This window comes from Botryllus schlosseri, chromosome 7 (assembly GCF_051294905.1).
Source record: "Botryllus schlosseri isolate E-star chromosome 7, Bs_hap1, whole genome shotgun sequence".
NCBI classification, from domain to species: domain Eukaryota; kingdom Metazoa; phylum Chordata; class Ascidiacea; order Stolidobranchia; family Styelidae; genus Botryllus; species Botryllus schlosseri.
This window is the reverse complement of record NC_137242.1, coordinates 13,056,083-13,073,833: the sequence shown is the minus strand read 5'-3', so window position 1 is coordinate 13,073,833 and position 17,751 is coordinate 13,056,083. Positions and strand designations below refer to the sequence as shown.

General features: G+C 40.8%; 1 protein-coding gene across 2 annotated transcripts; it reads left to right on the top strand.

Annotated features, from left to right (window-relative positions):
• Nucleotides 1-4,417: 4,417 nt before the first annotated feature.
• On the top strand, nt 4,418-15,745 carry LOC145443243 (uncharacterized). Of its 2 annotated transcripts, none has more exons than XM_080321233.1 (6): nt 4,418-5,032; nt 5,567-5,704; nt 6,410-6,582; nt 11,024-11,119; nt 13,154-13,241; nt 15,470-15,745. In XM_080321233.1, exons 2-6 carry the CDS (start codon nt 5,589-5,591, stop codon nt 15,726-15,728), a joined length of 732 nt encoding a protein of 243 aa, XP_080177359.1. In that variant the 5' UTR covers nt 4,418-5,032; nt 5,567-5,588; the 3' UTR covers nt 15,729-15,745. The 2 variants fall into 2 exon arrangements, with proteins under 2 accessions (XP_080177359.1, XP_080177358.1); XM_080321232.1 differs by having other exon boundaries at nt 4,572-5,032; nt 15,467-15,745.
• The last annotated feature ends 2,006 nt before the right edge of the window (nt 15,746-17,751 follow it).

The window sequence follows — 17,751 nt, the reverse complement described above, 5'->3', positions numbered from 1 at the left end:
TGACGATGTTTCGCACCATGATAATTCTTGAAACTTGGTTTGTTATGTCGTGACGGTCGTATTTAACACTGCTCCAAGTTTCAGGGTTGCTACTTGAAGCGCAGTTGCGCATTGCTCGTCTTGTATAGATAAAATATAGTTCGATTGGTCTTTGGTGGTATACGATTTATGATGGCGAATTATGTTACGAGGTCTTTAATGCATGATTGCTTTTCACTAAACCTATATATTCATAGCCATAGGCGCCGACTTTTATTTTTATACGAGGTGGCGAAGTCTTGTGACGTCATAATTGTTCCATATCGATGACGTCATCGTCGCACTAAAACGCACTTTACTACATGCCGCTGGTTTACGTGCAGCGTTAAACTATTCGTGTGGCGTTTTAATACCGGCTGGTCATTAATATCAAACCATGCGGTCGAGTTATTAAATGGAATCTTAAAACGGTACGAGTACGATCCTATGAAAATATAACTGCGCTACTAGTCCGTCCGACGGAATGCACCGAACAGAAATCAGAATTTACGTCAGAGAATTCAAGCGCAATGAGCTGTGGTGTGATTAACGAAATACGCTACGCACTGGCCTGGCAAGTTCGCAATTAACACACAACTCTCGAACATGAGGTTTCAAGCAGACAATAATGATGATTACAAACGCGAAATCGCGCAGCCAATCAATAATTGTCTCTTGCGATTTCTAGCTTCGCATTGATTAGCTCGCATCGCGGCAATTGTTTACAGATTAAAACAGCGATTTTGGCGGCATTGGTACATTTCCGATTTACGTTCGCGAAGCATTTTGGGAGTACATCGGTCAATTCGCAAATTCAATTTGCATGTCGACGGCCGCCAACACATACTAATTGACTTACGTGTTGACGGCTGCACAAATTTCCTTCTACGGCCGCTGGTTGACTAACCGTGGACTAGAACTAATTCCACTTCCCGGTGCATGCCGCGATCTTATTAATAGAAATTCACTGTCTACCAAATGCCCAATAGTTTAATATTCGATATTGTTGTTCTCGATACGAGTACATCCAGCAATCTAGTTGATCGGAATATAGAAGGTTCCCGGTTCAAACGAATCGAATAAAATCAGAATTTGCGCCACCCAGAATCTCGTTATGCATCAATATTTGACAATGGCATGGCATCGCCTACTGCACTTTAACAACGAATGAAACACTGAAAAATGACTTTGTGCGGCAATTTCGGAGTACGAATATATCAAGTAGAAAACAAAAAATATGGATGGTTGCAAACGAGAAAGCGTGTATTCTAATCAGAATCGTTATGAATGGGTTTTGAGTTTGACATAGTATTGAGTAGCTGTCGTTGCGACAATTGTTTTCTCATTATATCGGTGTTTAAGCTGTATTGCTGCATTTCCCGATTAATCTCACTGGCAAAGCCTTCTTAGAGAAACGAATATGCGCAGAAATGAATTCCAATTTGGAGGCACACACCAACACATCCTCCAATTTCGCGCTCCGATTACGAAGACTATCACAAGAAGCTAGCTAGCTCAAGAATGGTTTTGTAAACGAATGTGGGCACATACATCATTTAGATTTTAAAAAAGCAGATCGTCTATTTGGGCGGATGGTCGGGAGAGGAGATCTAGGATGGTGTTCACGTTGACGATTTTACGCGTATGATGAGCTTGCCAAAGAGTCCGGTAGTGCAGTCAATTAGAGAGTCCCTGATCTCTGGTGAACAATTAAATACGCGCGCGTATTACGCAGCCTCGATGACAGTTTTCGCAAATCAAAATATCCGAACTTGACGGCACCGATTTCAGGTAGTTCAGACCTGTGTCGTCTTTTAGAGCTCAAACCATGATACACATCTTCTGATCGTTACGTTTAAGTATTAGCGGGAATCAATTACGTACGAGTCTCTTTGCATTCGATGTTATTCAGTTTCGCGATGTCGCTCTTTAATCAATGTAACATAAAACAATCACCAATTAGCGTAAACTCGACCGCATTGTCTCCAAACCAGCGAGAGATAGGAGCCAAAGCATGCTAGGCCCGAGACGCGATAGTTAAGCCAGCAATGGTATCTTTCGCACCAGGCCTATCGCAGATGCTCAATTGCTCATTGCTCATGTATATATATGCCAGCGATGATATCGTGTACGCCAGGCCGAAGACGCCAATACAGATGCGATTGCGCAGGCAATCGATAGTATAGAGTGAACCGGGCCTATTTCAGATGCAGACTTGTTCGAGACGCGATAAAGCGGGCTAGCGACAATTGCCACGCGCACGGGAATGAATGACCTAATTTCGCAACCATCTCAGCGGGAGATCATCACAGAATCTTCTCATTAATTGACAACATGCTTCTCGCAAATCGGCCCGGCGGAACAATGATAATACAATTATTGAATTGCAACTGAATATTAGAGGCCCTCCTAACAGTGGCCGAGCAGTATTATGATATCTCAGAGAAGCGAAATGTGGGATGTAGCATTTTTCTCGATCTAAAAAAAGCGTTTGACTGCGTGGATCATAAAATTCTCATCTCGAAATTGGCGCGTTACGGACTTCGGGGCCCACAACTTGAGCTCATGAAAAGTTACCTCACTGGACGCCAACAAATGGTTGCGATCTCAAACACCTTGTCCTCTCCTCACCTGGTGACCTGTGGTGTGCCCCAAGGCTCAGTACTTGGACCGGTCCTCTTCACCTTATATGTCAACGACATTTTTGAAGCCTCCTCATTGAACACAACACTGTTCGCTGATGATACTCACCTCCTCTCTTCCGCATCTTCGACGGCAGAGCTTGATGCCCTGACTGGTGACCAAATGCCTAAAGTCCATGAGTCGACGGCCCAGAACAACCTTTGCATAAACGCCTCGAAAACCCAATTGCTGACAGTAAATTCAAAAAATAACCTAACCGTGAATATCGCTGGTCAGCCCGTTTCCAACACAGATAATGCCAAATATCTCGGGGTTTTACTGGACTCGAACATGTCCTGGAAGAGTCATATTCAGTCCCTAGAAACTAAATTATCACCGAAGTGCGGCCTGTTCTACAGCCTTGGGCGCTTCATGCCAGCATGGGTTCTTCTGATACTCTTTAAATCCTTAATCCAATCGAAGTTACATTATGGCATCCTCTGTTGGGGGGCTGCCAGTAAAACTGCACTCAAGCCACTGCAGAAACTACAGCATAAAGTACTCCGAATCATAGCTAGGGCCCCAAAGGGGCCTGGCTGCCCATCCAATAAGTCGCTGCTGAAGAGATTCGGCGTCCTAAACATAGAAGATATGCGGAAACTAGAAATCGCCAAGTTTATGTATCAGTTTCACTGCGGTCGTTGCCCCGAATATTTCAATGACTTCTTTACCTCTGAATCAAAAGCGCACAAGTCATATCTTCCATCCAAAATCAGGCTCCACAACAGACAAATAGTACTGCTTGAACTAACAAATACTCTTACCAGAATATAAACCAATCGCTTTACTTCAAATGCATAAATTTAAGTACATATGATCAGAGTTGAGTACCGTAATACGACTACTACGACTACTAAAGCGCACAGGTACAACACACGCGCGTCCACGTCGTCCAAATATCACATGATCGACCGAAAAGATCATCGTTCTATCAAATATGCCGGGCCTGATGTGTGGTACAGTATCCCGCCGGCCATCCGGCAGTCGACGAGCATGTCCACATTCAAGTCGAAATACAAGCAATTACTACTAAATAAATACAATCCTTCCTCCTTCCTATCGATCTCGCTTCCCATGACATGCCGCCCTATTTCTTGTCGCTTCTTTTTTCTATACTATCTTCTTTACTTTCATTCAGTGTGCATGCCTCCTCTTTACATCGCCTAGGCCAAGGTGGGTGTCCAATTCCATAGACAACTCCTAGTCGCTTCGACATCTTCCTTTCTTTTCATTGTATCGCATTTTTTTGTGGTGTATTGAACTGATAAAATTGTTAATAAACCAATGATGATGATGATGAGTTAAAATGGTCGTTTCAAAATGACATGGTTCCGCGTTTCAAAAGGTTTCGGTCCCCGAAAGCCCACTGGCTTCGCGCCTGGCACACGCGCGTATCGAACTCGCCGATTTCTCTAACGAGGTCGCGTCGATTCGCCTGATTCATAATTATTGGTCACAAATCACTTGGGCGTTTGAGCATTTTGTACGAGGTGGCCGCCACTTCGTAAATATGGTCACGAGGTGGCTGCGCCACCTCGTAACCTCGTAAGTCGGCGCCTATGTTCATAGCTATTTCATGGAAAATAATCTAGCTTGGGGCGTTATACAGCAGCTCAGCATGATTTCGGAGCGCGCGAGCTTCTGCTTTATCAACATTTCGTTTGCCAAGAACTAACATGTAACGTGAAAAGACTTGTTTTGGATATCTGTTCAATGTTTTGTCTTTTGTAAATGTAGCCTACGCCGTACATGCCTTAGATATTTATATCAGGCGTTCTCTGCATTGTAACCGTCAAAGTCACACTGCAAATCTGATGAAAGTGTGACTTGTTCCTTGAATCAAACGTTGAAATGATCGTTGTCCGTTATCTAGAGCGGTGTGCCATTAGCCAGAATACAACATTCAATCGTTGAGACAGGCAGATAACTTATATAGTAAGCCAGAAATCATCACGGTCTTGTCGAGTAACATATATTTCGGGTATACCGAGCACTCTTTAATCCACTACAGTTGCTAAAATACATCAATTACGCTGTTTAAAAATTCCAAGCTATTTTCTCGAGTATTCTTTTGCCATATTAGAAGCTATCCGTCCGTCTTCTTTTGGATTCCACCACCAACGGACCATCGTGCTCGGCTAATATTTTCAACCTCACTGCCCTTGTTATTTCACTTCGCAGAATTAGGCCGGTACTGCGATTACTACAATATATATATATTCGAACACACATATTCGGAAAGTCTATGTGGTCACGGCCGCTGAGTCATAAATGTCTTGATGGTCACCGCCATCTTTGACGCAGCTTATTTTTGTGATATTTATACCTGAAGGTAAGCCCTGACTTTTCTTTCGTTCAGTGCATTTATGTTAAATGATATAGCTATACAAAAATCTACGTAGGCCAGTGACTCTTTTCGACCAGCGCCCGCTTTCAGAAACATTTATGATATGACTAACCTTTATTTTAAGGATTGTGGGTTACTAAAGACAACGGGGTATAGACAATTTAATTTTGTTACTTTCAAATACAAGGATTTGGACAGAAAGATTCGAAATGGGTGGGTCTACTTTAAAAACGGTAGGAAGTGCTGCAAAATGACAATACCCAGTTTGAAATAAAGTTTATTGAGAAATGGGATGGAAGTGTGTTAAGCACGACTGTGCCATTTCAAACCACGCGCATGAAGCAGGCTACACATAATTTACATGAATTGAAATGCCCACTACATTTGTGGAAGATAATTCTTATCATCGATATATTGGTGATCAATATGAAACTGGTATCTGAGTCATGTCAATTACAATCACAATTACAAATACTCCTATTATATGAACTGATTAGCATACGTTATCGCATTTCTTAGTTGCAGTAAAGGGCCCGCAGTCATGAAGGAAACAACGAAAATGATCTGCGGCGGGGATAAAGAAAAATTGTCGTGCCGCGACCACACCGTGATAAACATCACGTACGCAAATTACGGACGGTCATCCCACTTTGACTGGTAGGGTCAACATATCAGAGTTGTTTCCTATATTAGTAAGTAGATGCAACATTGAATTTAAAATGGGAATAACAGTGGTGTATGCCTATACTTACATGTATGTGTCGGACAGAGACAGTCAATAGAGAGAGATATGAGCAGAGGTGGTCAGTAGCCAAGTATTTCTACTTTCTCGGAGTGCTCAAGTAGGTTTTGACTACATCCACTTCTACGTATCATTTTTTTAGGCCAAACTACTTACTTTTTATACTTTTGATTTTGAAACGTAGGGAATCATTTTAGGGTGTATTTACATCGCAATTCTGAGTAAGACTGTCTTATCTACAGGAAAAATAACCCGTGTCCCATGGTAACTGAATTTATAATTGAATATTGCACCTATTTGTTTCGTCATGACATTATTCACTTTACGTTAGTGGCAAATATGCATCCCGCAGTGTCAAAACTATAGTGGCCTCAGATTAACTGTTAAAAGCATGCGACCGATCGACCAAATCTATTACTTTATGAAATTACTTGATTAGTTATCTTCATTTATACACCCGCTTGAATTAATTTCGACATGGTTTGAAAATTGTTGCTTCTACCTCTGCCTGTGTAGAGATTAACGAGGATACTTCCAGCACTTAGCACCAACAATGCCTACTTTGACATGGAAAAGCGTATCATACAATACCAGGTTATTACAGGTTGCGTGTATTGCAGGTGTGGTTTATTCTCTTGGGAAAACGATTGTCGCAGTCCGAATAGTTCGAAAATCGTCCGAGACTTGTGCCAGAATAGAACCACGTGTGTTCTGCATGCCGACAATAGCGTGTTCGATGACCCTTGTCGCTCGGTCGAGAAATATCTCTGGGTTAAATATACATGCTATGAAGGTTTGTTGCTAGCAATGTAGCGAATTTCGAACGCGTTTTATTTTGTCTGCATCGTCACGGTGCTTTTTTGAGCGATATGCGATGGATTATGTAGTCTCGGGTTACCATATTTTGGAATCAGGAAAGGAAGACACTTTTACCCAATCAGAAAAGTCAGTTGATCAAAACTGTAATCAGCCGATTTTGCTATTTTTGCAGAAAAATTTGGTGGGTTGACTAAAAAAAGAAAAAAAGGTGTTCTCTTTCGTTTGACTCCTGATTTACAAACATTTTACTTAAAATAAGTGGTGTTAACTAAAACAAAGTCGTCGCTTTAGATTTCCTACATAGCGTCATTTATGCCCATTTCACTCGGATCTATCCATTATCCTAGCCGTAAAAGCTGTAAAGGAGGACGTATGGTAACCATACTGTAGTCAGGAATACCACCCCTCTGCCCACGCAAGCGCCTAGAAGGGAATACATGGGTGCTAGCTTTATAAGAAAATCTTTCGCCCGACCCAGCCGTGGTTTGGACCCATGACCTACTGAGCAGTCGACACTTCACCCTACGCTATCTCGTCGCAGTGTAGACGGTAGATCAAAATCCGGAGTGCATCTTGGTCGGATTCTGAAGATTTTGGCTGAACGTAGACATGAGCTGTAGTTGGGCTTTTGATGTGCTTCACTGTGACAGTGACTAGCAGGGCATGGTATGGTATGGAATGGAATAGAATGAGAATTTTCCATACTCCATACCCGCCCAATCGTTCCATACCATACTTGACATTTTTCCATACCATAGCAACAATCTTCCATACTATATTTGTTACTTTTTCCATACTTTAGCATCTTGCTCAGCCTCTCAAGCGATATTCTATTTTTGATTTGTAGAAATGTTCCGGCGTTTATATTAGAATTATTTTGGATGAAATTATCCATTTAAACAGCCATGATGCATCAATGATATCCTCAGTTTATCTATATTTTATCATACGTCGTCAGCGATATAGGTTACCTAATAATCGAAGACGGAACAACAGAATCTCAAGACATGTAAATCTTGTGTGATAACGCACTGCTAGCAGTAATATCATCTACAAAATTACATAAAACAAAGGTATTGTCAAATTATAAGATATGTTCCAAACCTTTTTTCTTCACTGAACACAACCTAAAATCGACATTTCCAACCTTTAAAATTGCTCCTCCAATAAAATTTGGTAAGACTTTGTTTTGTAAAGACTTGCAATTGATGAAAGTTAAAACCCCCAGAATTGAACAGCACGCAATAAAATAATGAGCAGTGAACTGGTAACCGTAAACGCAATGTTGCGCCTTCGTAAAATGTGTATGTAAGGTAAGCCGACAGCAAAATTGGAAGGGTTTGAAATTTTTCCAAATGTAACAAGGTAGCATCAATTCCATGAATTTACAAGTGTAAATACCGAATATAATGCATTGCATGGTCACTCTCGCACGCTACTATAACTCGAACAAAAAGAAATATGTCATTTCATCAGTAAAGATCAATAAAGAGTCCGGCTAGGGACTCTCAATTTGCGATTCCACGATCTCCCGTGAATACATATTTAATATTCATATACATATGGACTCTTATTATAACTAATGAACCGATTTCAATCACACTATTTCGCATACGAATGATTAACAAACTATATATGAGGAAGATCGCGTGCCGATGTCCAATCGATTCTCGCTAATTGAAGGCACTGATAATGCGAATTGCTGAATTGCAAATGAGCTAAGAAATATTAGAGGTACGACAGGCATTTCATACAGACGTTTTCTAATCGAGGTTAATAAATAATTTTTTTCTGCAAGTAAGTCTATTCCCAACCAGAAGTCCCTAAATTTCCCACAAGTGGGGAATTCCCACCGATTGGAAAACCTGCATTAGAATATAATTTTACATCACTACAATCATTTTGCGATAGCTGATCAAATGCCCATTTCCCCCGCTAATCAGTGGGTCACACTCATTAGCTTATTTAGCCAACATCAGGGTGTCCACTGTCCATTATACCAGAGATAACCAGATTGAAGGTACATTGCGTGTTGTAGGCCGGCATATCGTAACTTCGCTCCAAGACAAGCTACATCTTTTTGAATTACACTGAAGGTTATGTAAAATAGATATTGCGTGATGATCATCATCCTCCCAAAGCGCAGAAAATTATTTCCAAGTTCAACAAATTGATAAAAATATTCTTGTAACTTCTACATTCTCAGAGTCTACGATTTTAAAACTATATATTGGTTGTTTACGTAGTGGAAGTTACGATAAGCGAAATGCAATTTGCAACGTGACAGCGGTCGAATATCATTCGTTTTTATGATATTTAGATTGAAATAATTATCATTAATATTATGTTCATTCATATGCACGTTGCGCAATTTTGTTGTCTTCAAATAGATGTTGACCGGGATGGATGAGTCATTAATCACAATTTTAGATAGGAACAATGAACAGACAATGGGCGATTTTCTGTGGTATGCAATCAATTTGACAAGTCGAAAGTAGGATTATTGTCATATTTCTGGCAAAACTGTCAAAGTATGGAAGTATGGAAAAAACGTTCCATACCATATACCAGGGGTTCTCAACTTCCCATGTATAACGGGCCGCAAAACATTGTTACCATGCATTTGTGGGTTTCTTTCAAATTTAGGCTACTTGAGCCTATTTATTAGTCGTATCCGGGCGTCTAGTACATTTTTATGCATTTCAAAGCATTAATGGACAGCTACGTAGGTTGCAATCGCTGTTTTTGTGAGAACATGTTTCTTCCGGCGTCGCAAGTAAATCATTTTATGGAGCGTACATTGCATTAATTCCTAAGTCGGTATATATATATATCATATATGCACCCTGAAACCCTTCCACTAGAGAACGGAACGCTCTGTTTCAATGCGTGAGCAAGCAAGTATAAAATCACGGTCACTTTTTCGTTACAACAGAGGCCATTATCACTTTGAGCTCTCAGTGATATGAGAAGAAGTCTGGCGTTTCGGGGTCATTTGTGAGCGAACCAATTAACTCATGTCCTTTCCGTCCATTGCTGGAGCCCTCCACCAATAGTACCAGAAGTCAACTTTGTGAAGTTGATGTTTTTCGCTGGCCACCTCCCCACGTTTGCCTTGCCAGCTTTTCTTCTGCAAATATATCCACTCTGATAAAATGCACCAAGAAAATTAGCTATCCAATGTCTGTAAAGTCGGTGGATTCGTCCATTGCTAGGCTATGGTCATGGTTGAATTGGACGACTTTAGCTTCGAAATTTGTCAGGTGATGTTGTCCTTGCTGCTAAGTCCCGGAAACATCGAATATTCGCACATCATGTTAAGTATTAGTGAAATCACACCTGCTCTAGCAAATTTCCTGGGTTTAGCGATATTCCAATGCATCTGTAACGTCGTCGGCAATTTTAATTTCTCGAACTATGGATTGCTGGGCTTGACACTTAGGTAGCAACGTTTTTTTTTCGAAGATCAGGCGATATGTAGCCGAGAAGAAACTTTCGTGGTATCGTTTTAAGCTTCTACGCTTCGTTACGACAACTGTTATTCGACAAATATGACAAATATAGATTTTCCATTTATATATGAGAAAGCAAATTCATTGTTCCACGCAGAGTTGCAAACCCAGTTTTCGCCGTTCCTTGATCTTGTTTCTATTCAATCCATTCTCGGTGAGTGAAGCACTCTTTTATGTGTACTATGGAGCGGTCTGATCCAGTCCAGACCAATGTTCCCTCTATGCTGCGAACGTGCGCGGTCGCACACTGCTGACAAGTCGCCACTCACAGAAAATCTGTGCCACTCACAAAAAAGCTGAAGTGATGACCTTTCTCTCAGTAGCTACGCACTGTTGTCCAAGGGACAGCGCAGTAAGTTGGTGAGTGCGCGCAGACTCGTGAAAAATTAAAGGGAACATATAGGTCCATACCAATACTGATTCAGAACAATAAAAATCCAAACTCGAGAACATATCAAGAGTCCAGAACACGTCAAAGAATGGGTATTCAAACGAAACAGCGACGGTGCGATAAGAGAGCTCAGTAGATAAATTAATATGCAACAATGCTGTGCCAGTATAGTAATTGCGTTTATACTGAAAGAGGCCGCGGGCTGAGAACCCCTGCCATACCATACCATACCATACCATACCATACCATGCCCTGGCGACTAGACAAAGTCTTACTACTTACAATCGCACCGCTCAGCACCTTATCTCACTGGTACCAGTCTCCCATACGGTTCTACCTGTGCTGTAGTAGGCCTACTTTATAAATCGATCTACGTTTACTTGAGTAGATAAAACAATATACCTATTCATGGGTGACATCATGGACTGCTTTTCCGTCGAACAGAGCAGATATTGAATTTTTTGTCGATACATGACCTATTTAATCCTTTTCCGACATTGTTCGCTTCTCAGGAATACCGATCTACAATTCATCAGCAATTGGATACAGTACTACCGCCGCCACCAATTCATTCAATACAAGCAGCTCAATGACCCCAAGTCTCGGAGGTTTGATATTCCCAAGACGTTCGTTCTAGGATTAAGAGTTGAAGGCGAGCCGACCGTGCTGTTCAGAATTTTAAAATGATTCCTATCTGTCGCCCGGGTCGGTGTCTGCTTGATAGAATCACCAAGTCGTTCTGACTTGCTCCTATGGCCGCAAATTTAGCTTACACGTTGTTATTCACTGGCATTTCTGGGTTCCAAAACTTCCTTCTAACTCAAAACAGATGTTTGCAAATTCATTTCAAATTGTCATGGAAGTGGAAAATTACTCGATTGCACAATTGCGCATGATCCGACCATGTTATATGACTCGATACATTATATATGACTTGATTCAAGTCACATCTTTTGATGGTCTTTATTGGGTGTTTTTTTATATCTCCTCGCATTGTTTTAGCAATGCGACAATCGCACCGTTGTTGCTTAGCAATTAAGTTCCCGTGTTGATAACGCACATCATGAACAGTTGAGCACGATTTCGTGTATTCAGGAACATTGTGCACTGTACAATTGTAAGTATAGGCTGTACGTGTACAACTGCGATCCGGCGTTTTATAATATCGGCGTCGTGAGTAACTAATGTATCGTCGTGAGTAACTAATGTGACGGGATTTGTAAAAAATTACATATTCTTACTTATAAAAATCGGCGTGTTCTGTGTTTGAGAAAACGCTGGGATTTTCGTGAACTATGTCTTCTAAACTAATCTGTACAGGCAGCAAGATATTCAAAGCTTCGTTCAGATAATGCTAAAGAGCCGATTGTTTGGGGATTGTTTTCTGTCTTCGTCATGGCTATTACTAAGCTTACGTTTCGATGTTACTGATTCGCCGACAACACAATCCATCGCATCTCTCGTGATATCCCAGAAAGTTATCGAATGAAACGTAAATGAAAGCATCCCGTCAGTAACCGGAATTCTAACTAATCGAGCAAAGTAAACATGTAGTTATTCAACTATAACCACTGCGCGTTCGTTCACATGGGAATTTGAAATATAATATAGAATATACATATAATAAAAATTTAGCGCCAAACTTGGGTATTTAACTAGCGCCACATTTGCATTATAAATATGAGCTGCGGATACGGCCATTTATTTAGCAAAATGCTGTAGCGTCTGACGCTGATGCACGCAAATGTCGCCATGGGAGCTATATATGTTTCATTATGATTTGTCTTGTATGAATCGTCAATTGACGAATAAATAGTCCTCGTGCTGAATGCTCAAGAGATACGGTATCGTAAACATAAAAGATATGCCGAAACGAGAAATTGTCAAGTTTATGCATCAGTTTCACCGCTCCGAAAATTTCAATGACTTTTTTACCTCGGTATCAAAAGCGCATCAGTAGGCTACAACAAACGCGCGTCCACGTCGTCCAACTACCATATGGTCGACGTAAAAGATCATCGCTCTATGAGATATGCCGGACCGGCAGTGTGGATCGGTATCTCGCCAGCTATCCGACAGCCGTCGACCATGTCCACATTCAATCGAACTAGAAACAATTTCTACTGACTATAGTCAGCCCTCAAGTTTACCGGACCACGACTTGACATATCGGTCTCGCCTTCCGACACATGTCACCTCTCTTTTGTCGCCTATCCTTATATATTATCTTCTTTTACTTTTATTCAGTGTGCATGCCTCCTTTTTACATCACCTAGGTCAGGTTGATTTCGAAGACTAATCCAAGTTGTCTCGACACCTTACCATCCTTCATTGCATCGCAGTCTTGTAGTGTAATGAAATGATGAAATTCTTAATAATAAACTGAATTGAATTAAATAATTCAAATATCCTTAGAGTAATATAATAAAGAATGACCTGCTTATGATTCGTGACAGAAAACCGTGACCTGAACTCGGACACGACTTCTTGAGCTATGACTTGGACTTGACTCGCTGAAAAAACGTGAAAATGACTCGACTTGATTCGAATCAAAAGTTAAAATCACAGAATGACTTTATTGTTACTGTTTCCTCGTGACTTGGTTGTAAATTGTAACCCAGAAATATGCTATACATATTTAGATGCAGCAATGCCGACATTAGCCATTGCAGGAATTGTTGTCTTTGTTGCGCTGCTACTGATTACGGCTGTAATATTATACGCGAAAAGGTGAGTCAAATTTCAATGCACGGATATCACAACACTACATGATATTATTTGAACAAAATATGCACTAGCTAGGACAGGAGCGTCCAACCTTTTTGGCCAAAGGGCCGCATGTGGTTTACGAATGTACGAATCATGGGTGATGAGCTGTTTGTAGCCATCAGTAATTTACCAAATGACAATGACGTCGTGATTAGGACTGCTCACTGAAACATCCCGACGGCCTTAGGTGACACTAGGAATACACCATTATCTCACAATTGCACATACAGTTAGACTACATTGTGTAAATTATGCATTTTTTATTTTTGTGGGGCATGGCAAGGGCAAGGCATTTCGGAAATTATTACGCGGGTCATTCAGGGCCCATTCGCGGGGCACGGGTTGCCCACCCCTGACATACGGTCTGTGTCGGCCTTGTATAGTAGAAAACTAGCTGTGTGACAATCAGGGAATGGGGTTTGGAATCGTGGAGGCGGAGCAGGTTTTTCCTTACATTTTGTATTGATGGAGCCGGAGTCGCATAAGTTTGTAACACCCGTTGGAGTTTATTAAATGCTATAACTCTGCTTTAAGGATGGTGTGTGTGTGTTTGGTGGGGGGGGGGGGGGGGTATACCTGAAATTGAAAAAAAAAATTCAATCTTCATTTTTATGTTGAAATCTGACTGACCACGGTCACTATACAGCCACACGGAGAAAATAGGTTTTGAGACCGAAAGTGCATGAGCCCTTTCCAGGCCCGGGTGCGTCAAATTTAGAATTGAATATTAGGATTCGACCGATTCGGACATGTGTCTATCTTGCCCGCCGATCTGTTCGATACACGCTGACATAAGTCTGTGGCATAAATAAAAGTGGTTGGATTACTGTCGGTCAATATCTTAAAATTTGGGAATAGATGAAGACATACAAGCAAGTATACAGTATCGGATTGTATATTGAGCCACTCACTCGTATTGTTGTCGACCATTTGTGCATCTACTGCAAATTGAGAAAATCATGAGGGATGAGGGGACGTTGGAAAATTCACCAGAGGAAGTTCAAATGTCAGAACAATTGCTTCATTAGTTTCAAAGCTATCGGTGTATGACCAATTTACCAGTTCCAGGGGTGTCCCTTAGCCTCTTAAGCATGCCTTAACAACGCAAAAGTATCGGATTTTAACTCCCTGTTCTATTTTTTCACATGTACAATCTTCAATTTTAAAAGTTCATTTTCTCGGCTTTTACTTTTCGCTATAGTAGCCCATGGTTTCATTGTTATCAAAATATCTCCAATCTTGATCAAACATGTCTCAACACCAGAAGTAGGCGTGCTCTACATGGTAGAATAATAGCATTTCGAGTAAGAGTTTTAGTTTACTATTTATTATTCATTTCTAGTCATCTTTCCGACTCGACTCCCGGCATACCCACTTTCTATGAGGTTTTGCGTTGGTTGGCTTGAAAAATGTCGTCTTTCTGGCTCAACTCCCGAAAGACCCGCCGCGCTGTTACTTGAGCGTTATATCTTATTCCAATTTTCACGTACCTTTAACCAAAATTTTTAAAAAAGAGGACAAAAAACGGACATTTGGGCGTCCTCCGAGAACACTTTCAAAAAATTCAAAAAAGAGTACAAATCTTCTTAAAAGATGACGTATGGTAACTCTACTTAAGGGCCTATCGACACTTAATCGAGCATCATTTGGAGTTTATGAGCATTCCTTGAAAGACCCCTCCCAACCAGACAATTTTTCTGAGAAATCAAAACTTTACTTAGCATGCAAAGTATAGAACGATGAATTCGCACACCAAATTTTGTAAAGCTTGACTCTGTGATTTAGGAAATATAGCAATTTGAAATTTTACGAAACAGAAGTGCAGCCTACCTTCCCCCTTAATATTGAAATACCAAATGTTCTCAATGCTACTGAGATTTTATTTCCACTGCAGTTGCAGATTATATTACTTTTTAATTTTTACAAAGTTAATTTATTTCTACGATCACAATTCCTTTCAAATTATATAAAATAGGCTGATTCACTTTTGGGACTAATAATAGCTAAAATTTAATACCTGTAACATTTTTCAGTTATACATTTATAAAACTGTTAGAGTCGGAGCTGAAGTGAAGAAAATGCGAGGAGTTAGAGTCGTTATTTTGAAAATGCCTGGTGGCAACTGAATGAACTCAACTCGCTGAAATCCGGAACGTAGCAATGTTCATTGATTGATTATAATTTAGAAGAGTAAAAAGCAGAAAGCGAAATGGCAAAGCATGCTCTCGTGGACCAGAATGCGACCCCGCCGAGACTGAAGTCGTAGTCAAGGAGACGACAACCCACTGGACCCACAACAAGGATCCTGTTTACTCGACCATACAGGACGCTATTGACTATGACAATGCTGCCTGCTCTAAATTGCTTCCAACAATCGGCGAACAAACTACAGAAACAAGACAGTCAGCAGACGGCGCAGACGACACCGACAATGAAAATATCGCGTAGACCAGCGGTCGGGAATCTTTTTCGTTCGAAGAGCCATATCGGCCTAATTTTTTCCATTTAAACTCTCAAAGAGCCATGCATTCCAATCAGCTGCTACGTCACAATTGAAAATTTGGGGCGTGATGGTAGCACTTATACAGACTTACTACATGGGATTCGTCGTGTGCGTCTCATTTTCTCGGTAAAAACTAGTACTTATCATTCTGGTAACCTTATTCGAGCATGCGAAACTTGAGTTACGAGAACGTAGCTTCGTAATGATGTTCCTATTAATTAAATGCGAGAACCAATGATCACATGCGTAAGAGGAGCCAAACATGATCATCACAGCACTGACAGCAGTAAATACCTAATGTTCGGTGTGATACATCAGTGACATGGGGTGAGGGGAGGCAAGTGAGGCAGTTTGTCACCTATCGCCAGGATGAGTGAACGAAAATTCTGAAACCTTCAATTACAGTTAGTATTTCTATCGATGTTCAGTTCATGAATGACTGAATTTTCAACATTTTCCTCCCAAATTTAGGCGATTTGCATATTTATTATTCTACAATAAAGCTCAAAACGAGAGGTAAGGCACAGGCGGGCCAAGCTTCGCCGTTGATACCGCAATTCATCGTAAATAGCTTAGAATGTATAATAACTGATATTCATTGAATGTAACTGTTGGACTGAAAATCCAAATACTGATTGACTTCTCAATTCTCAAAGTAGGGGAGATGCGCTACCGATGGATCAAAAATTGCAAAATGATCTCTGGCCCTCAAATCTTCAGCCGAGAATGTCAGATCTTTTGCTGTCTCAACACTTCGATACAAGCTCTACCTATCGCGGCCTTTTACATGAATATCCTCCTAGTCCAAAAATATTCATAAGCGTTTTAAATTTGTTGCTCGAACGTGTCATCGGTCCCCACCCGGTGGGTCCGAAGGCACACGACCATGGGACCTATGATACATGCGCTCAAAAATTCAAATTAGTTAACATGTTTTGTTGTGTACTATAAGCTAAACTACAGCAAGCCAATGAAGAATGCTTCGTCGCCACCTTCAAGAATAAAATAGATTATATCAACTAAAATGTTGGCATAAAATCATGTTTTGATTTACGCCTAAACTTACAAAATTAATGTCACATACATATTACCCGCAAATCGACATTTCGACTTTAAATACCTCGTAATAGCGATAATACACCACAGGTAACTATGATTTACAGCCTATATATATATAGGCGAGTTTCTGTTGTTGAGTGATTAGTTGGCCCATCTATTTTGCTTGATTTGGCTATGATACCATAGGTCCCCACCCCACAAATATTGTAATTGACTTGAAAATAGTCCACTCGAGGATGGTATTGATTCGAAAAATATGTGCCATTGTATACCCTGATATAAGCCCTATACTTCACATCAAAAATTATGGCGGGTTTGTTAGTCTGAAAGGTGATATAGCCAAATGAAAATGTCGGCCAAATTTACTTTACACCCCCTAAAACGTAAATCATTCGTCACAGAGCCCATAACTCACGCAGGTCGAATTTTTTTACATGTGAGGAAAGATTCTGTCAGCGTGCAATTGTAGACAGATTCACGGAGTGTAATCATAGAATTATCATGGAGAATTTTTCAAGTATTTTCGGTCCCAGTGATCCATCGGTACCACATCTCCCCTATTTGGCGGTAAAATATAACGTCGCGCTATACACGCCTATATCTTTATCACCGATACTTCAAAGCAACTTGCCAATCAAGCACGTGGATAGCTATGGCGTTGTTTGTATTTCGATTTTCCACGGCGACTCATTTCGCGCCTTAGATCAGGAAGACAGTGCGCATTTATTTTATAACTGCGTCGTAATATGGGCATCGCCATATCTGCTATTCTCTTTGATCAATCAACGTAACGTGCAATCCAAGATTTCGAGTCGGGTACATCTAATTCGAAAGTGATATTGGTCGCCGGCGCTACAGTAACTTAAATTCGGGGATTTTGAAAAGGGGGTCCGAGCCCCTAACCCTGAA